The sequence below is a fragment of the Haliotis asinina genome, chromosome 2 (genome assembly GCF_037392515.1).
Source record: "Haliotis asinina isolate JCU_RB_2024 chromosome 2, JCU_Hal_asi_v2, whole genome shotgun sequence".
NCBI classification, from domain to species: domain Eukaryota; kingdom Metazoa; phylum Mollusca; class Gastropoda; order Lepetellida; family Haliotidae; genus Haliotis; species Haliotis asinina.
Genome location: NC_090281.1, coordinates 14,810,669 through 14,825,754, shown reverse-complemented (window position 1 = coordinate 14,825,754; position 15,086 = coordinate 14,810,669). Strand labels below are relative to the sequence as shown.

Here is a 15,086-nt window from a genome sequence, read left to right as displayed (position 1 = left end):
TATGTCACTTCGACCAACCCTGCATGTTCTTTGTGTTTCATTTAATGTTAATACCCCCTTGTAATAAAAAAGCAATAATAGCAATATGAAATAATGATTGTTTGTTAAACAGCTTTAATCCTAAGATGAATAAAATTCTTAGAATGAAGTGTTCAACTGGCAAGGTAAAATTCTGAGGATTTGCAATCTTAATTTCACTTTGTTTTGGTTACTGTTTAGTTTAAAGTTAAATTCATTAGAAAGTTTTCACGACACACAGACTATGGTACCTAAATGTTACATGATGTCAGGCTATCAGCACATACCAATGGCATGTTCAACTATCAACAGTATCCTAACATTCAATATCATTAGGACTTTGACAGCTCTTATCTATTCTTTTTGAAACCAACATCTGTCCTGTTCTCATGATATGTGACAGTTCTATTTATTTATTTCAGGGCAAGGATGTTATCTTCAGTGTGGCCCTGGCATTGTTGAAGGTGAGTCACGAGACCTTATATTCCAACATGGGTGGTTTAGTGGTGGGAGTAGTCACCTGTCATGCCTAACCCCTGGTAGGTTCCCAACATGGGTTCATGTGATACTTAGATGATGGAATTGCAGAGATCCTGGTACTAGAAGTCTTCCCCAACAACCTCTACTGGTTGGCCTACAGGATCAGGTGGTCAGGTGCTATGAGTGGGATTAGTTCTAAAATCATTGATATTTCTGGTCCAGTCCTGAATATTTACATATCAAAGTCATGTAGGATCATGGCAACACGAAACAATTATCCCTCTTGTATGACTTCTGTGGCATTTCTTTTGTCAAAAGTATTGTCAAGCTTGTACTGAAAATTAATATGTCACTAATCACCCATCAGTAAAATGTTTTTTGTGTGCTTTCTCATGAGGAATGGAGACACAGTATGTTTCATGTGTTGCAAATGCTGGTAGGAAAGGTCACTAATCTGATTGGGTGGTCATACTCGCTTGTAATTGTCCTCTGTTGGCTTGTATTGTTATTGATATCAATCACTTGATGTCTGCTTATCCAGAATTTGAGATTTACAGGCTGCTACCATATGGCTGGAATATTGCCAAGTGCACTCTTGAATTACAACCAAACAGGCTTGATCCAGGTAAATTCCTGATCAGCTGTGCGTGTGTATGCTCCATAATTTTACATGAAGTCAGTGAGTGTAATCTGTCTGGCAGACTTGATCCCAGATTCCTGGTCAGGCTCATATTGATCCATGTACTTATCTTGGCATTGATCTGGCTCTATGACATAGTAGGCTGAGAACATTGGAGTGAGCAGGAAGTGATCACAGCACCTCTCAGAAGAACATTACATCTTCAAGTACCTGTTTTTGGGAGTAACCTTGTGGTACAAGCGTTCACTATTGGGTTTGATTCTGAACATTGGTGAAGCACTTTCCTTCATTTGGAACCACATGAGTTCTGCCACTGCCATGTTACAGAAACTGATATTGATGATAATATTCCTGCTGACCACTATCTTGAATTACACTTTGTGAGTTTTGTCCCTTAGGCATGCCAGGAACCTCTGATTATCAGTATGAATCTTAGATTTGATGTTTCAAGGTTTAACAGCACCGTCTCAGCATACCTATGCTTTTTATCAAAGTTACCACCTGCAGGATACTCCCTCTGCGGGATTAGAATTGGAATTGGAATCTTGATTGCTTCCCAACAGTCTATACTCTTGTAAATTGTGACCAAATAGACTTTGTGGTCAGGTTTGGCGTTCCCCAGTAACATGGGTCATTATTCAAAACATCAATCATTGACTTGTCTGATTACTTACAGACGCTGTAATATAGCTGGAACTTTTGTCATTGAAGCACATGCGCTCAATCTGCCTACACATTCCTATGTATATTCTTCCCATTGGTATTTGAGCTTCTATCTCATGAAAGCAGACTGAGATGAAGTGTGTGACCTGACCAGTTGTGAGGTGTTCTGCCAGCTAATTGACCATGTTGTCATGATTATGTGGGCAGCTGTGTCACCGATTCTGTGGTGCTTCATGTAGAAAAACGTTCTGTACATGTTCCATTTTCTATTCTACACATTTAGAGTTGTCCCTGCTGACATCTTGTCTTTGCTACAGGGATCTCGGAAAGACCTCCTGGCATTGGACTTCGAGGGAGTCTTGAAATACTTCCGTGTCCAGCTGCCCAAGAAGTACCGCACTGAAGATGCTGCCAAGGAACTGATGAGGACAGCGGTCAGCTCCAAGGTAAGTGTTTCAGTACATCACACTGATCACCATCAGTAGTATGTGTGGTGTGTGTTAACACAGTGAAAATAATGTAGCCTCATTAAGCAGTGACATTAACTGAGTATTTCCCAACTGAAGTTTGATCAGTACAGCATGAGCCAATTCCAGAGATATCATCTGATGTCATTTAAAATAATAACTGGTATGGTATTCACCCTAAAATTATTCAATTTTGCTTGTACCCAAGTTACACTTCTACATCACAGTTTTATTGATGATTCATATTCGTAGACTATAGTGAAAGCAAACTGTTGATGCTTTAGTGATGTAACATTATACGGTGGACTAACTGACCACTTAAAACCATTCTATCAATGTATGTAGGGTTAAATTGTCCGTATCTCTGTGATTTAAGGTCTGTAATGTTGATATGTTTTAAACATAGTTGTTCTTTGAATAATTGTACTCAAGATGTCACTTAGGAACTCAAACCAGCGCCCCCCCCCTCCCCCCCGCAAAAATAGATTGTTTCTATGAAAATATCTGCTTCATGTTAAATGAGGGATTGTATGAATGTATGGTGCTTTGACCACATGTTACATCTCTCTACACTGCCTCCAGGATTATTTGGTATGCTATATAATCATACATTGGAATCCTAAATATTCATATCAGCTATTGACCCTAATGTCTAAATATTCCAGGTGTTTAATGCCATGATGTATTAATAGATAAAAATACATGTTTTGCATTAGCACAGTGATCATACTATTTCTAAATTAGTGAAATGCTTAAAGCATTTGCATATGTTGAAGGTTCAGGTTTCAGTCCCATATGGGAAAATCTCTGTCACTTTTTTTAATGTTATGTGATATGTTCATTTATGAAAAAAATCAGCCACTTTGATTACATGGACTGCATGGGTGATGGAGTGTTTTATTGTATATATGCATGTCACAATGGAAGACATTGATGATACACTTTACCCCACCTGTCTCACTGATATATATATTATGTATTTTTCCATCCCTGGGTGTGATATCATAGTTATCACACGTCTCACAGAGATATGTTGTGTTTGACTCTGAGTGTGATACAGAAGTTATCATAGTGTCTTGTGGAATATATATCAGATGATATCTGATTGGGATATGTTGCGCTTCACCCTACCTGTGTGTGGTACGGGAATTATCAACAAATACCTCGCTGGGATATATTGTGCTTCCCCCTGTGTGCTATGCAGGTGCTATAACATACTAAACTTTTCTGGGATATATATTCCATTCACTTGTGTGGGTTTCATAGAGCTTCTTATAAACCTGATAAAATTGGTCAGATCTCAGCATCTCACTGGGATGTATTATGTTATATCATAATGTCTTTCTGGGTTTTTGGTCTTCTTGTGATTATACTTATTGCTGATAGTTATTGTACTTGTAGGGAGTCCATGAAAAGGGTATGTACAGTGTAGCTGTTTTGTTTGTCTTATCTTAGATGTACAGGTGGCTTTTGATGTTGCTCGTTAAACATCCAAATACCAAACCTCAGATGACTTGATATTTCATTATTAATTGTTCTGTAGTTTTGTTGGTATGGTCCAGTAACTGTTTTAGATTGCATAACCCTGATTCATGGATATAATGGAAGTGCAATTGAATTCATATTTTAAATGCATGATTTAATTTCGTATAAGCACTGATTATTATATTCATTGATTCAGCAAACTGAAAATGCCTAATGTTCCACTTGTGAATGAAACGTTTGTTTAAGGAAGCCATTTGCAATCATCACCCTCTCATGTGCACACAGAATGTGACATCACCTTGTTTCGTGGATTATGTAGTTGGATACTTTATATCACTATGTGTGACAGCCCACTGCAGGAAGTATTGACATCAAGGAAAGCAGACGACAAGAAATGAGAAGATTGGGGCTATCAGTATCTTTTTACTTGATATTTTGTGAAAATAAAATTTGACAATGGTGGTTTTAGTGATCTGGGGCTGTTAATCTCAGTGCTGAACAGTTATATTTAGTGTACTTGCTTATTATGCAGAGGTTCGTAACATCTTTGTCAGCGAGACGTGGCATTGTATGTAGTGCTTACGTACTGAGTTAATTTACAAGCTAGCATGATAATTTCCATGATCCACAAATCAAGGTTATGCACAAATTTAGGTTACGGCTCTATAATATTTCATCATTTTAGAAGAAAAAATGCTCATTGTTCTAGGTAACAGCTCGCAAGTTGAAGAAATACGAGCGAGAATACGTCCAGATGAAGGAACACCAGCTGCAACAGGAGAATCCCATCGATAGGTTTGAGGTGAGCGCTGCATAAACTTGACCAGAGTGAGTGAGTGAGTGAGTGATCATCATGTCAGCTTATATTGCATCATTGTATGGATGACTTTTGGTTCAGCATGTTAGCATATCACATGAATCAGGAACAATTGAATGAAGAGGTTGCTAGCATGCTATTGCTAACACCATTCATCTTAGAATCAGGTTGTCAGACTTGCTGACTTAGTTGACACTGGTCGGTTTTGAATTTGTGTTGGGGGATGCTCATGATGTTAATCACTGGGTTATATGGCCTGATTATTTACCATGTGGCTGGAATATAGCTGTTAAGCAACAACAACATTCTCTGGGAACTCTCTCAGATTTCCTTAATCCATGCTGTACCTTTTTCAGCGTGAGAACAAGCGGCTCCTGGAGGACAACCTCCGTCTTGAACAGGAAAATGATGACCTTGCCCATGAACTGGTTGAGAGCAAACTGGCCCTCCGCAGTGAGCTGGATGCTGTGAGTAGATAAATGTTGGTTGTTGGACTATTTGCTGGTGTTAGTAGTAACAATGTGTGTTGTAGAAGCACAATAGGTCTAGTTTCAACATATCACCGTATGTCAGTTTTGTAGCCAGTGGTGTCAGTCATTGGATTGTCTGGTTGAGAGTTGGTTATTGTGAAACTGGTGTCACACTGCTAGTGAACAGGTTAGTCTAGGGTTTGTTCAGTCCAGACTAGAATACTTGCTTGCTATAAAATCTGTGATGTTTTTAACTACAACCCAATGTGTCATTTACTCACATACCACAAACAAAGGGGCAGTCTGTGTGCTTAAAACAGACAAGTCAGTGGCTAAAACTGCAGTACCACGTCTTTGTCGAGTCACACATGCTCTTTATGACCATAAGTGCAACAAATAAGAAGTTTGATAGTATTGCCATCACTCTGTTATGTTAGTTTGAACTGTTCAGCAGAGTCAAGTCTTGTTGCTGTTTCATGTTGCTGTGGTTACCTGTTGCTACTGTTACATTTCAGTTGGAGGACTCCCATGAGGCTCTCATGAAGGACCACATGAGCACCCAGAAGATGTTGACAGAGACGGAGGAGGAGAAACGCCGACTTGAAACAGAGTCCTCACAGGTAGGAGAACTCTTCTTTAAAGTTTGTTCTAGATACCAGTTGTTAAGGTTGCATGCCTTGTACTGATTCCACGATTTCATGAAATGGGCAGAAGTCCTGAGAAGATAATGTGGCTTCCTTGATGTGCATTTTAGAATTTGAGGTGTGTAAGAATGGTAATACTTTTATGGATATGCAGTTCCTTTATTGTGAAAGGCGACAACAACATTTGAATGTATGTCGAAGCATTGCCTTTCACAATAAAGAAGTTGTATATCCATAAAAGTGATCATCATTCTTCAATATCCTCCTGGTTATTAGCTATAGTAATAAGTTATTGATGGTGATGTTTATTAGTACCCAGTGATTCTTTTGTTCTATGATTAATGTGTGTAGAGTATTCCATGCAGAGTTGTTTCCCTTTGTCTTGCCAGAATCCTATAGCATTCATGACCCACTCGTGTTATTCCTGGACAAACTGAATACCGACCCGTGTCCCTCACGAAGGATTTGATATTGCCTTAGGAACATCAGAACCGCTTCATGCAGGAACGATAACTCTATTCCTGTTTGATTCTAGAATCAACATAGAATCACCGAAGCACTCATACGTTTTATTTCTGTTTTAATGAAGGAGAAACACACGTTAATTACAGATATATTCTGACATAATTATTACCACATGCTCACCTTATATTTCCATTTATATTTCTGAAAAGGGTTTAATAATTACAAATGAGATTTGTTTTAGCAGATATGAAAATAAAGTCTTTTGAAAAAAACAAGCTATTGTTTTAAAACTCCTAGTGATTTAGAATTACATTTCCTAAAACTGTTGAAGCACACATACAATCACCACAACAAGCTTGCAAGAGCGTCAGAAAAGCACTCAGTTGGACCAGTGACAGTCATTATGTCAACAAACACATCGTCACACACCGTCAATCACATGATTTTTATCAAAAACTTCACATTAGACTGCACAATTCAGTTAGCTACATTCTTTGTACTTTCAATATGACAAATTATTTTTTTTCAGTATTTTTAAACAATAACAGTAGCCAGGATTGTTTTTATGAAGGCACCGCTTTATTACGTGCATTCTGATTGGTTTGTCGTATATTCGCACAAAGCAAGCATTGAGTGGGAGACGAGTCTTATTTTAGTTTACGGAAATTTATGGAAAGGGATGAGTGGTGACGAATGAATCCTGTAGGTGTGGGTTTCAGTCCTATATTTGCTCATTAGTCTTGCTTTTCAGCAAAATGACCTTGCGTGGTTAATGTGTAAGTTTTTTACTGTAACAACTGAATCGCTTCCTGTCACATTTAGATTCAACTGAAATATTGTTACTGTATTTAAAACCAACTTAGGACATTGCTTGCTCAACGGTGTATACTTAAATCAAGTACCAATTGTCTTTTGCTGTTTGTTACCTCTTGGAGACTGTTACTTCTTATGCCTGTTTTAAAATAACAAATATGGCTATGGGATAACTTGCAGTGGCAAGTTCAGACAGACACTGACACTTGTGCCGTGGTTGCAGTCATCATGTTAATTAAAAGGGTTGAGGTGATGTCTAGAGCAGTGATGTATAAATGCTAATCTGTAAGTAAAATTCATGGAGTAATGTGACAGATGTAGATAAAATTAATGGTGTAATATGTGACAGATGTTCCCTGTACTTATGACAAGGGAAGGAGATTTCATGCTTACTTCTGATTCAGCTGAAGGAGATGTGTCGGCGGGAACTGGACAGGGCAGAGTCTGATAGCCAGCGGAACTCTGCCATCATTGCTGACTACAAACAGATCTGCTCACAGCTGAGTGAGAGACTCGAGAAGCAGCAGACGCACTCCCGCGAGGAGCTGGGACGTATTAAGGTAGGGAGAAGGGAAGGAATCTGTGTTTTGTAGCGATACCCTGCAGAAGACAACTGATCTAACATTGTATCATGACTGACGTTATACAGTGCATTGAAGCAAACCCATCCATTTCTAAAACTGTCATGAAATCAAGTTATTCTTAGTCAAGAGGGAAGTGGTGTTCTGCTGTAAGTCTGAATCTGAGAATGCAGGAAAGGACCTTGTTTCCTTTTACTTATTGAATAACATAGGGAGTTCAAACTCCACCTTGCCCTGGATTTGGTTTTAGGGTGTTAGCATTGTACCCGTGTTTGTGGATTGAACCAAAGTGTTGACCCATAAAGATAAGATACGGGTTAGGAGTGGTCTTCAGTAACCCATGCTTGTCATAAGAAGCAACTGATGGATTTTCTGGTCCAAATTTCATTATTCACAGACAGCCACGGTATAACTGGAATGTTTCTGGCATTATGTAAAAATCAATCATGAACCAAACCAAGTACTAAACTGCTCAGGCCTGCATCACTTAAGGTTTTCTGCCTACATCAAAACCACAGGTTGTCATATAGCTGGGACACTGTTTTCCTAACAACCGCTAATTTATGAAGACCTGATAAAATGGGAGTGATAATTTCGACTCTGCATGTACATATACTAACTTGCTTAAGATGTGAAACTGTTTCATAAGATATCACATTTCACTTTCTTGATGACCTGTGACCTTCATATGTCCTTTAACAAGTTGAAAATTCACTTGTGTCATTGTTATCTCCAATAGGGTCAAGTGAAGTCATGTGATAAATGCTCCAAGATGTTCACTGAGGATGGCAAGGTCAAACTGCCAGAGGTCAAGGCCAACCCTGAAGACAGCAACCCTTGTGTGCTGGATTTGAGGAAGCAGGTCCGGGAACTGGAACTTGAGCTGGCCCAGACAAAGCTTGCTCTGGTAGAGTCTGAGTGCAAGACGCAGGACCTCACTCACCAGCTCAACTCGGCCATCAGCGAAATACAAGCATCCAAAAACACATGGTTCCACAAAACCATCAGTTCCATCAAGGAGGTGACAACAGTCAATAAGAAGGATCCCAAGGAATGAGCCTGTGTCATTGTGATTCAATTGTTGGGGATGACAAAGTGGAGGTTATGTAGAAGTACTCCTAGCTGGAGATGCTTGTGACTGTTTGACAGAAAATATTACTGTGTTGATCACTAACTGAATATGTGTCATGTTGGATGTGGATGTCATGTGCTAAATATGTGGAGGATAGTGCTGACAGAACCAGCATGTTATCAACGTCCTGGAGAAAGACTTCAGGTATACTGTGTACAACTGTGTCCTCTTGACAGAGCTGTCTTTGACACTGAGTGTCCGGGGTACAAGGATGTCCATTCTGGGTTGTCTGTAGCATAGGGTGTCTGCATTTACAGGGATTTCCACCTCTCGATGTTGTCCTGGGCTCAGACATGTCCACAGTGCACGAATGTCCTGAATAATGAGGTTCTCTGTACAGTGGTATAGGGTCATCCGCAGTAAAGGAGTGTCTTTTGTTCAGGGTGTCCATGGTTGAGGAGTATTCTTGCATGATTCTGGTGTAGAAGCCATGATCTGGACTGGGAGACAGAGAGTGCAATGTGGATGATCTAACTTACACTTAGAGGGTGTAGCCATATGTCCAGAGCTTGTAGACTACATCACCATACAACACATATAGGAGTATCAGCAAGACATCAGTGTATGATGTATCAAAAATGCATGGATATACCAGCGTACCTCAGCATGATATATTTACCTCTGTGGCATGTGTAGGTGTACCAGCAAAACATCAGTACAATAAACATATCCAACGTATGGATATATCAGTAATGTATCTTTAACGCAGGTGAACCAGTGTACAAAATGTACCTGCAAACATGAGTTAAGAATACATACCCAACATGGAAGGTATCAGCAGATCAGTACATGATGTATCTACAACATGTTGTTGTACCCACAATTGCAAGTGTACAATATATTCCAGACACTCGAGGGTGCACCAGCAAAACAACAGTGTCCAGTGTGACATTTGCAGGTGCAGTTGCACTGAATTGGTGTGCAGTATGTCTCCTGCACAGAGAGTGGAAAATATAGCAGAGATCACATTGACAGCTATCAGAAGGTACCAGCATAGGTTAAAATGTATCGACCAAACCAACTACTGATGTACTGGTGGGCTGGCAGGATATGCAGGTCAATTTTGACTAAGAGGTGATCAAGTTCAAGGACAGAAGTTTGAGGGTCAAAAGTTTAAGGTCAGAAGATTGACTTTTGAATTAGCAATTTTCTGTGACATATAATCCACACTTGTGTGTAACCAGTAGATCACATTGTGATACTGTGTCTAGTCCTTATATATAACTTATTGTAGTGACTCTCACTGTTTAGTGAGGGGACCGATTCCGCCACCATTCATGATATCTGAATATTTAAGACTTGTTTCAAAATATGCATTACTGTTTTGTTTGGAATGGTAAGTCACAAAGTGACTGAATTTCATAATTTCATTGTGCTTTTTCACAAGATGAGCTGCAGTGGAATGAAGATATTTTATTTATTGGTCAATATTTGTTATGTTAGTGTTTCTTACTCATTCCATTGTTTGTTCCAGGTATTTTTTTATGTCGTATAACCCTGTAGGCGGAAACAGTTGTTCCAGGAATAAGTTCGTGCATCTGTAGAATCTGTTTTGCACCTATACATTTAGATTTCAGAAATGAGTTCAGATTTACAAAGTTTCAGTGCAGAAATCAGTTTATTGCATTGCTCTGTGTTGTTTTCATGAATGGTATGAAAACCATTGTGCAATATGAGTTATAATCTCACATATACACGATCCAGCCATCTCTATTAATACAAGCCTGAGAGGCTACAAGACCTTGTACAAGTAGAAATCCATTTTTATGTTTTCTTAGTGTAGTTGTGTTTTTTTGTGGAACTTGTTTCTGTTGAAATGTTAGCAATTATCACAGGGTACCATGTATTTTTTTCCTTTTCAAACAAAATGTCAATAGGCGGCATAAAACCAGACTCCACAAAACAATTCAAGGGTCGATTGCAGCTTACAGTGATCATGCATATAGTTGCCATGGTTACTGTCCATTCCTTTCCTCATCCATGTTGTTATATAGGCCACATGAAAGACTGATAGCTCCCCCAGACATAATGCTGCAGTTTGCTCGTCTGAATTAGAGTAGCAGGAATAATGCCATATATTCTCAAATGTGTCCTGTCATATGTTGCAGTGTTTGTGATTTTGATATGCAATGGAAAATGTTTTTTATCCATCCTCACCAATCAAGAGCATAATAAAAATTCATCTGTGAGCATAATTTATGATAAAGTTTTGCATGTGGTTACTGCTCCTATACCCTTCTGTTTATCCTGGCATTGTATATCAGTTATAATTATATTGTTTCTTGGTATAACTTTATAATGATCTTTGAGTAAAGGGGGCAGTTTGGTAGCATGGTGGTTTAAGCATTCACTCGTCATGCCGAAGACCCAGGTTCGATTCCCCACATGGGTACAATGTGGGAAGCCTATTTCAGGTGTCTTCTGCTTTGATTTTGCTGGAATATTGCTAAAAATCCTTGTAAAACTAAATTCTGTCACTCATTCATTCTTTTGGTAAAGCTTCTCTAATTTATCCTTCACTGTAAATAAGATACAATTTCAACTGAATGGTAATATTTGACTTGACAGTAGTCTGTGTCTACTTGTCAACAACCTGACCTCTGCTCCACCTGAAACTAAGGAGGAGAGTGTTAATTCAGTGAGGACTCTCATCATTTACAGCTGGTTTTTTTATAGGTTGTGTTGGTCATAATCAAACTGCACCTCAGCCTATTTAGCATAAATGTATTGCCATGGTAACTGGTTATTAATGCCCAGCTTGACTCTGTTAGTGCATTGAATGTTGTTATTGTCAGATGTTTGTTTTGCAGGTTTTATTTGTATATGCATAAGCAATGCATTTTATTTTGTATATACAAAGCTTAAGACTGAGGAAGTCGTGCTATTTATTTTGAGATGCTGTATAGGCTAATCAAATTCTGTATATATGCATATGCTAAAGATTATTATATTGAACATTCCTTGAAGGATTCCACAATTCTGTGATGATGCTGATGATCTGTTCTTGCCCATGGAAGTAGAAATTTCAATAGATGGGCATAGATGAACCTGTGGTGTAATATATTGTAGCTGTTCCTGAGTAATCCCCCCTTTGGCAAGGCAGGAACTTATGACCATAGATTTGAATCCTTGATTGATTTAGTAGGTTTGCCAATGCTATTTCTGTGCCTATGAGTTTGACCAAAGTGTTGACTTCTGTGATAGGCCTTCATTACTGTGGACTTGCCTTTCTTGTTTAGCAGAAAACCAATGATGTAACTAGAAACATGTTCAAAGAGGTTTAGAGCCAACCCAGTCAGTCACTCATAACAATGGCCTAAATGTGCTCTTACCAGTACATCTAATTCTGCTGATCATGTTTAGTATAGCTGGAACATTGCTTAGAGATGTTAAGCAGCAAACAAATAAATGATTAATTAACTTCAGTTTTAACATCAGAAAATGTGAACATCAATCCATAGTTACACACTTACAAAGTTATTGATTTTGTTTCATAAAGATGATTATGGTTTCGAGAATGGTAGTACAAATTCAAGAGGTGAAACTTGCCTGTACATAGTATATTTGGGAGAAAATACAAAGAATTTTTTTGCTAGGAATCCTTCATGGACTGTTCTTGCACATGTGTAGTTCTTCCCTCAGAAGTTGGGATATGTGTATGTGGATGCTCTGCACAGGTGTAGTTCTTCCCTCAGAAGTTTTGATATATGTGTGTGAATGTTCTACACATGTTTAGTTATTCACTCAGAAGTTGGGATGTATGTATGTGTCGATGTTCTACACATGTGTAGTTATTCCCTCAGAAGTTGGGATACATATGTGTGGAGTTCTACTCATATGTAGTTATTCCCTCAGAAGTTGGGATATATGTGTGTGCATGTTCTACACGTGTAGTTATTCCCTCAGAAGTTGGGTATTCTCTCAGAAGTTGGGATATATGTATGTGTCGATGTTCTACACATGTGTAGTTATTCCCTAAGAAGTTGGGATATATGTGTGTGGATGTTCTACACATGTGTAGTTATTCCCTCAGAAGTTGGGTATTCTCTCAGAAGTTGGGATATATGTATGTGTGGATGTTCTACACATGTGTAGTTATTCCCTAAGAAGTTGGGATATATGTGTGTGGATGATCTGCACATGTGTACTTATTCCCTCAGAAGTTGGGATATATGTATGTGGATGTTCTACACATGTGTAGTTATTCCCTAAGAAGTTGGGATATATGTGTGTGGATGATCTGCACATGTGTAGTTATTCCCTCAGAAGTTGGGATATAAATGTGTGTGTAGATGTTCTGCACATTTGTAAATCTCCCCACAATATTGGTATATAATGTAAATGGTTGTTGCCATAATGAAGGTATGATGAGGTGATGGTTGTCAGTGTCTGGTTTGCCAACAGCTGTAACGAGAATGAACATGTCTTGTGTATCTATCTAAATTGGATGTTTTAGCACTCATTGACTCCAGGAATTTGTTTTATACGGTTCTTTCTCAAACTAGCATCAGTGAAAATATTCCTGTAGTGCAGGTTTTTAATTTGTTTTGTTTTCAACAAAAAGTCAATATTTACATTGTGACAACACTAAACAGGAGCAGACCACACAAATGTGTAATAACTGAAGAAATGTCACTTATCGACAGCTCGTTTTCCATCCAACAGGTTCTGTGACTGTCAGTTCACCTTTAACAGTGGCTGTGGTCAGATTTACCACCTGGCTACAACCTTTGTTCCGAATCCATTAGCTTCTGGATAAAGTTCAGTATCTTCATGTGTCAATTTATGAATGTTTATACAGTTTTAAGGGCATTCCATAGACTCCTGTTGCTGTTAAAAAACTGTGTTATTGCTGGAATATTGCTGAATGTGGCATAAAACTATACTCACCTACTCACTATTAAAAAGATAAACATTGACATTAACCTAGAAGCTGACGTAATTCATTTGCATGGTATTGTTTACCCTATGAAAAAAAGATCTTCAGTTTTATGACTACCTGTATACTTCACTCTAGGTGTATGAGAATGATGTCTGTCAGTAACAGCATTATTACGTATGCTGGGTGAAACACGACGGATATACTTTTTATTAATTACATAGGCATATATCTTTGGACAGCTGTCTCTGTTTTCTCCAACAATTCTGTTAAAATCTCACAATTGATGATTAGTTAATTACATCCTAACAATCATAGAAAATAATCTGTTATCATTTATCAGATTCTCCTGATTATGTTTTTTCATGCTCTTTAAAAATAGAAACGAAACCTAGTTCTTTACTTTTTTTCACATTTCTTACAAATTTCACATCTTAAAAGATGATAATTATGTAAGGAACATAGATTTCTCTTTAAGATAAATTCATTCATGACAAAGAACAAACTTGTAGTGCTTATGAAATTTAACAGCCAAAACCAACTGTGAAAACTCTTGTTATTGCAAACAAGTGTTCCAAAAGTGTTTGTGTTTGATTGCGAGAAAACATGCTCGATTGTTTGGTTGTTTAGTCATTGCGACCAGTTATGAATTAGTTCTATTAATCATACCACCACCACACCACCACACCATACACACTTCCTTCACTACACACACATCCAGACACGTTCTGTGTACAGATGAACACTGATACACCACTTTATCAAAAATGCTGTTCAGATGAATCTCCAAAAGCAACATTCATTCTGACACTTTTTCCCCACAATCAAACCAGAACAGCTGAGCCGTCTTGTACAGTGCTGTAACTAGAAGCATAACTCACATTGTGGGTGCAACAGCAGCAGCAGTACAGTATTGTCAACGTTGTTACATTGTTACTTATACCTACAGCAGTGCTGGGCTATATGTGCTTATCAGGCACTTAACAGTCTACGGTAAATGGATATATATCCCAACAGGCAAAACATGAAATTGGGATAAATGGTCATATATCTCATATCAGTCTGGTTATTTGGTGGTAAGTGTAGAATGACATGAGAACTAGCACTTGTAACACACCTATCAGCAGTAAATATGGTTTTGACACTTGGCTTTGTCGGACCTGACGGTATAGCTGATCAGTATTTACATTCTGTTGTGTGTCCTTTCTGTGAAATTAGAGCTAATGAAAGCTGATTTGAGACCTGTTTTAGAATGTTTATAAATATATCAATACTATCTGACTGTGTATGCTTCTTGTCTTATTCAAGCAGAGTGCCATATATACTCTTGACAGAAACAAACTGTGTACATACATAACTTCTCCTTTTCAGAAATGTGATAGCATAATGCAATATCAGATGTATGTTGTCAGTGTCTGTTTGCAAACACACAGGTTTGGATGGACAGGTCATTATTGCTCCAGATATGCCTCGAATACTCTACAGTATAGATTATATTGCAGGGTTGCTGTTGATTTCATTTTTGCTGAATA

The 15,086-nt window shown here is 38.2% G+C and overlaps 1 protein-coding gene across 2 annotated transcripts in view; it reads left to right on the top strand.

Annotated features, from left to right (window-relative positions):
- LOC137273295 (rab GTPase-activating protein 1-like) overlaps positions 1-13,653 on the top strand; it is a 42,179-nt gene extending 28,526 nt beyond the window's left edge. The window contains exons 16-22 of one of the 2 annotated variants that reach the window (XM_067805847.1): positions 441-482; positions 2,119-2,247; positions 4,463-4,555; positions 4,927-5,037; positions 5,556-5,660; positions 7,367-7,522; positions 8,283-13,653. In XM_067805847.1, the coding sequence (XP_067661948.1) occupies positions 441-482; positions 2,119-2,247; positions 4,463-4,555; positions 4,927-5,037; positions 5,556-5,660; positions 7,367-7,522; positions 8,283-8,600 (954 nt within the window). In that variant the 3' untranslated portion in view covers positions 8,601-13,653. The remainder of the gene's footprint in view (positions 1-440; positions 483-2,118; positions 2,248-4,462; positions 4,556-4,926; positions 5,038-5,555; positions 5,661-7,366; positions 7,523-8,282) is intronic. The other variant, XM_067805848.1, reaches the window with a different exon arrangement.
- The last annotated feature ends 1,433 nt before the right edge of the window (positions 13,654-15,086 follow it).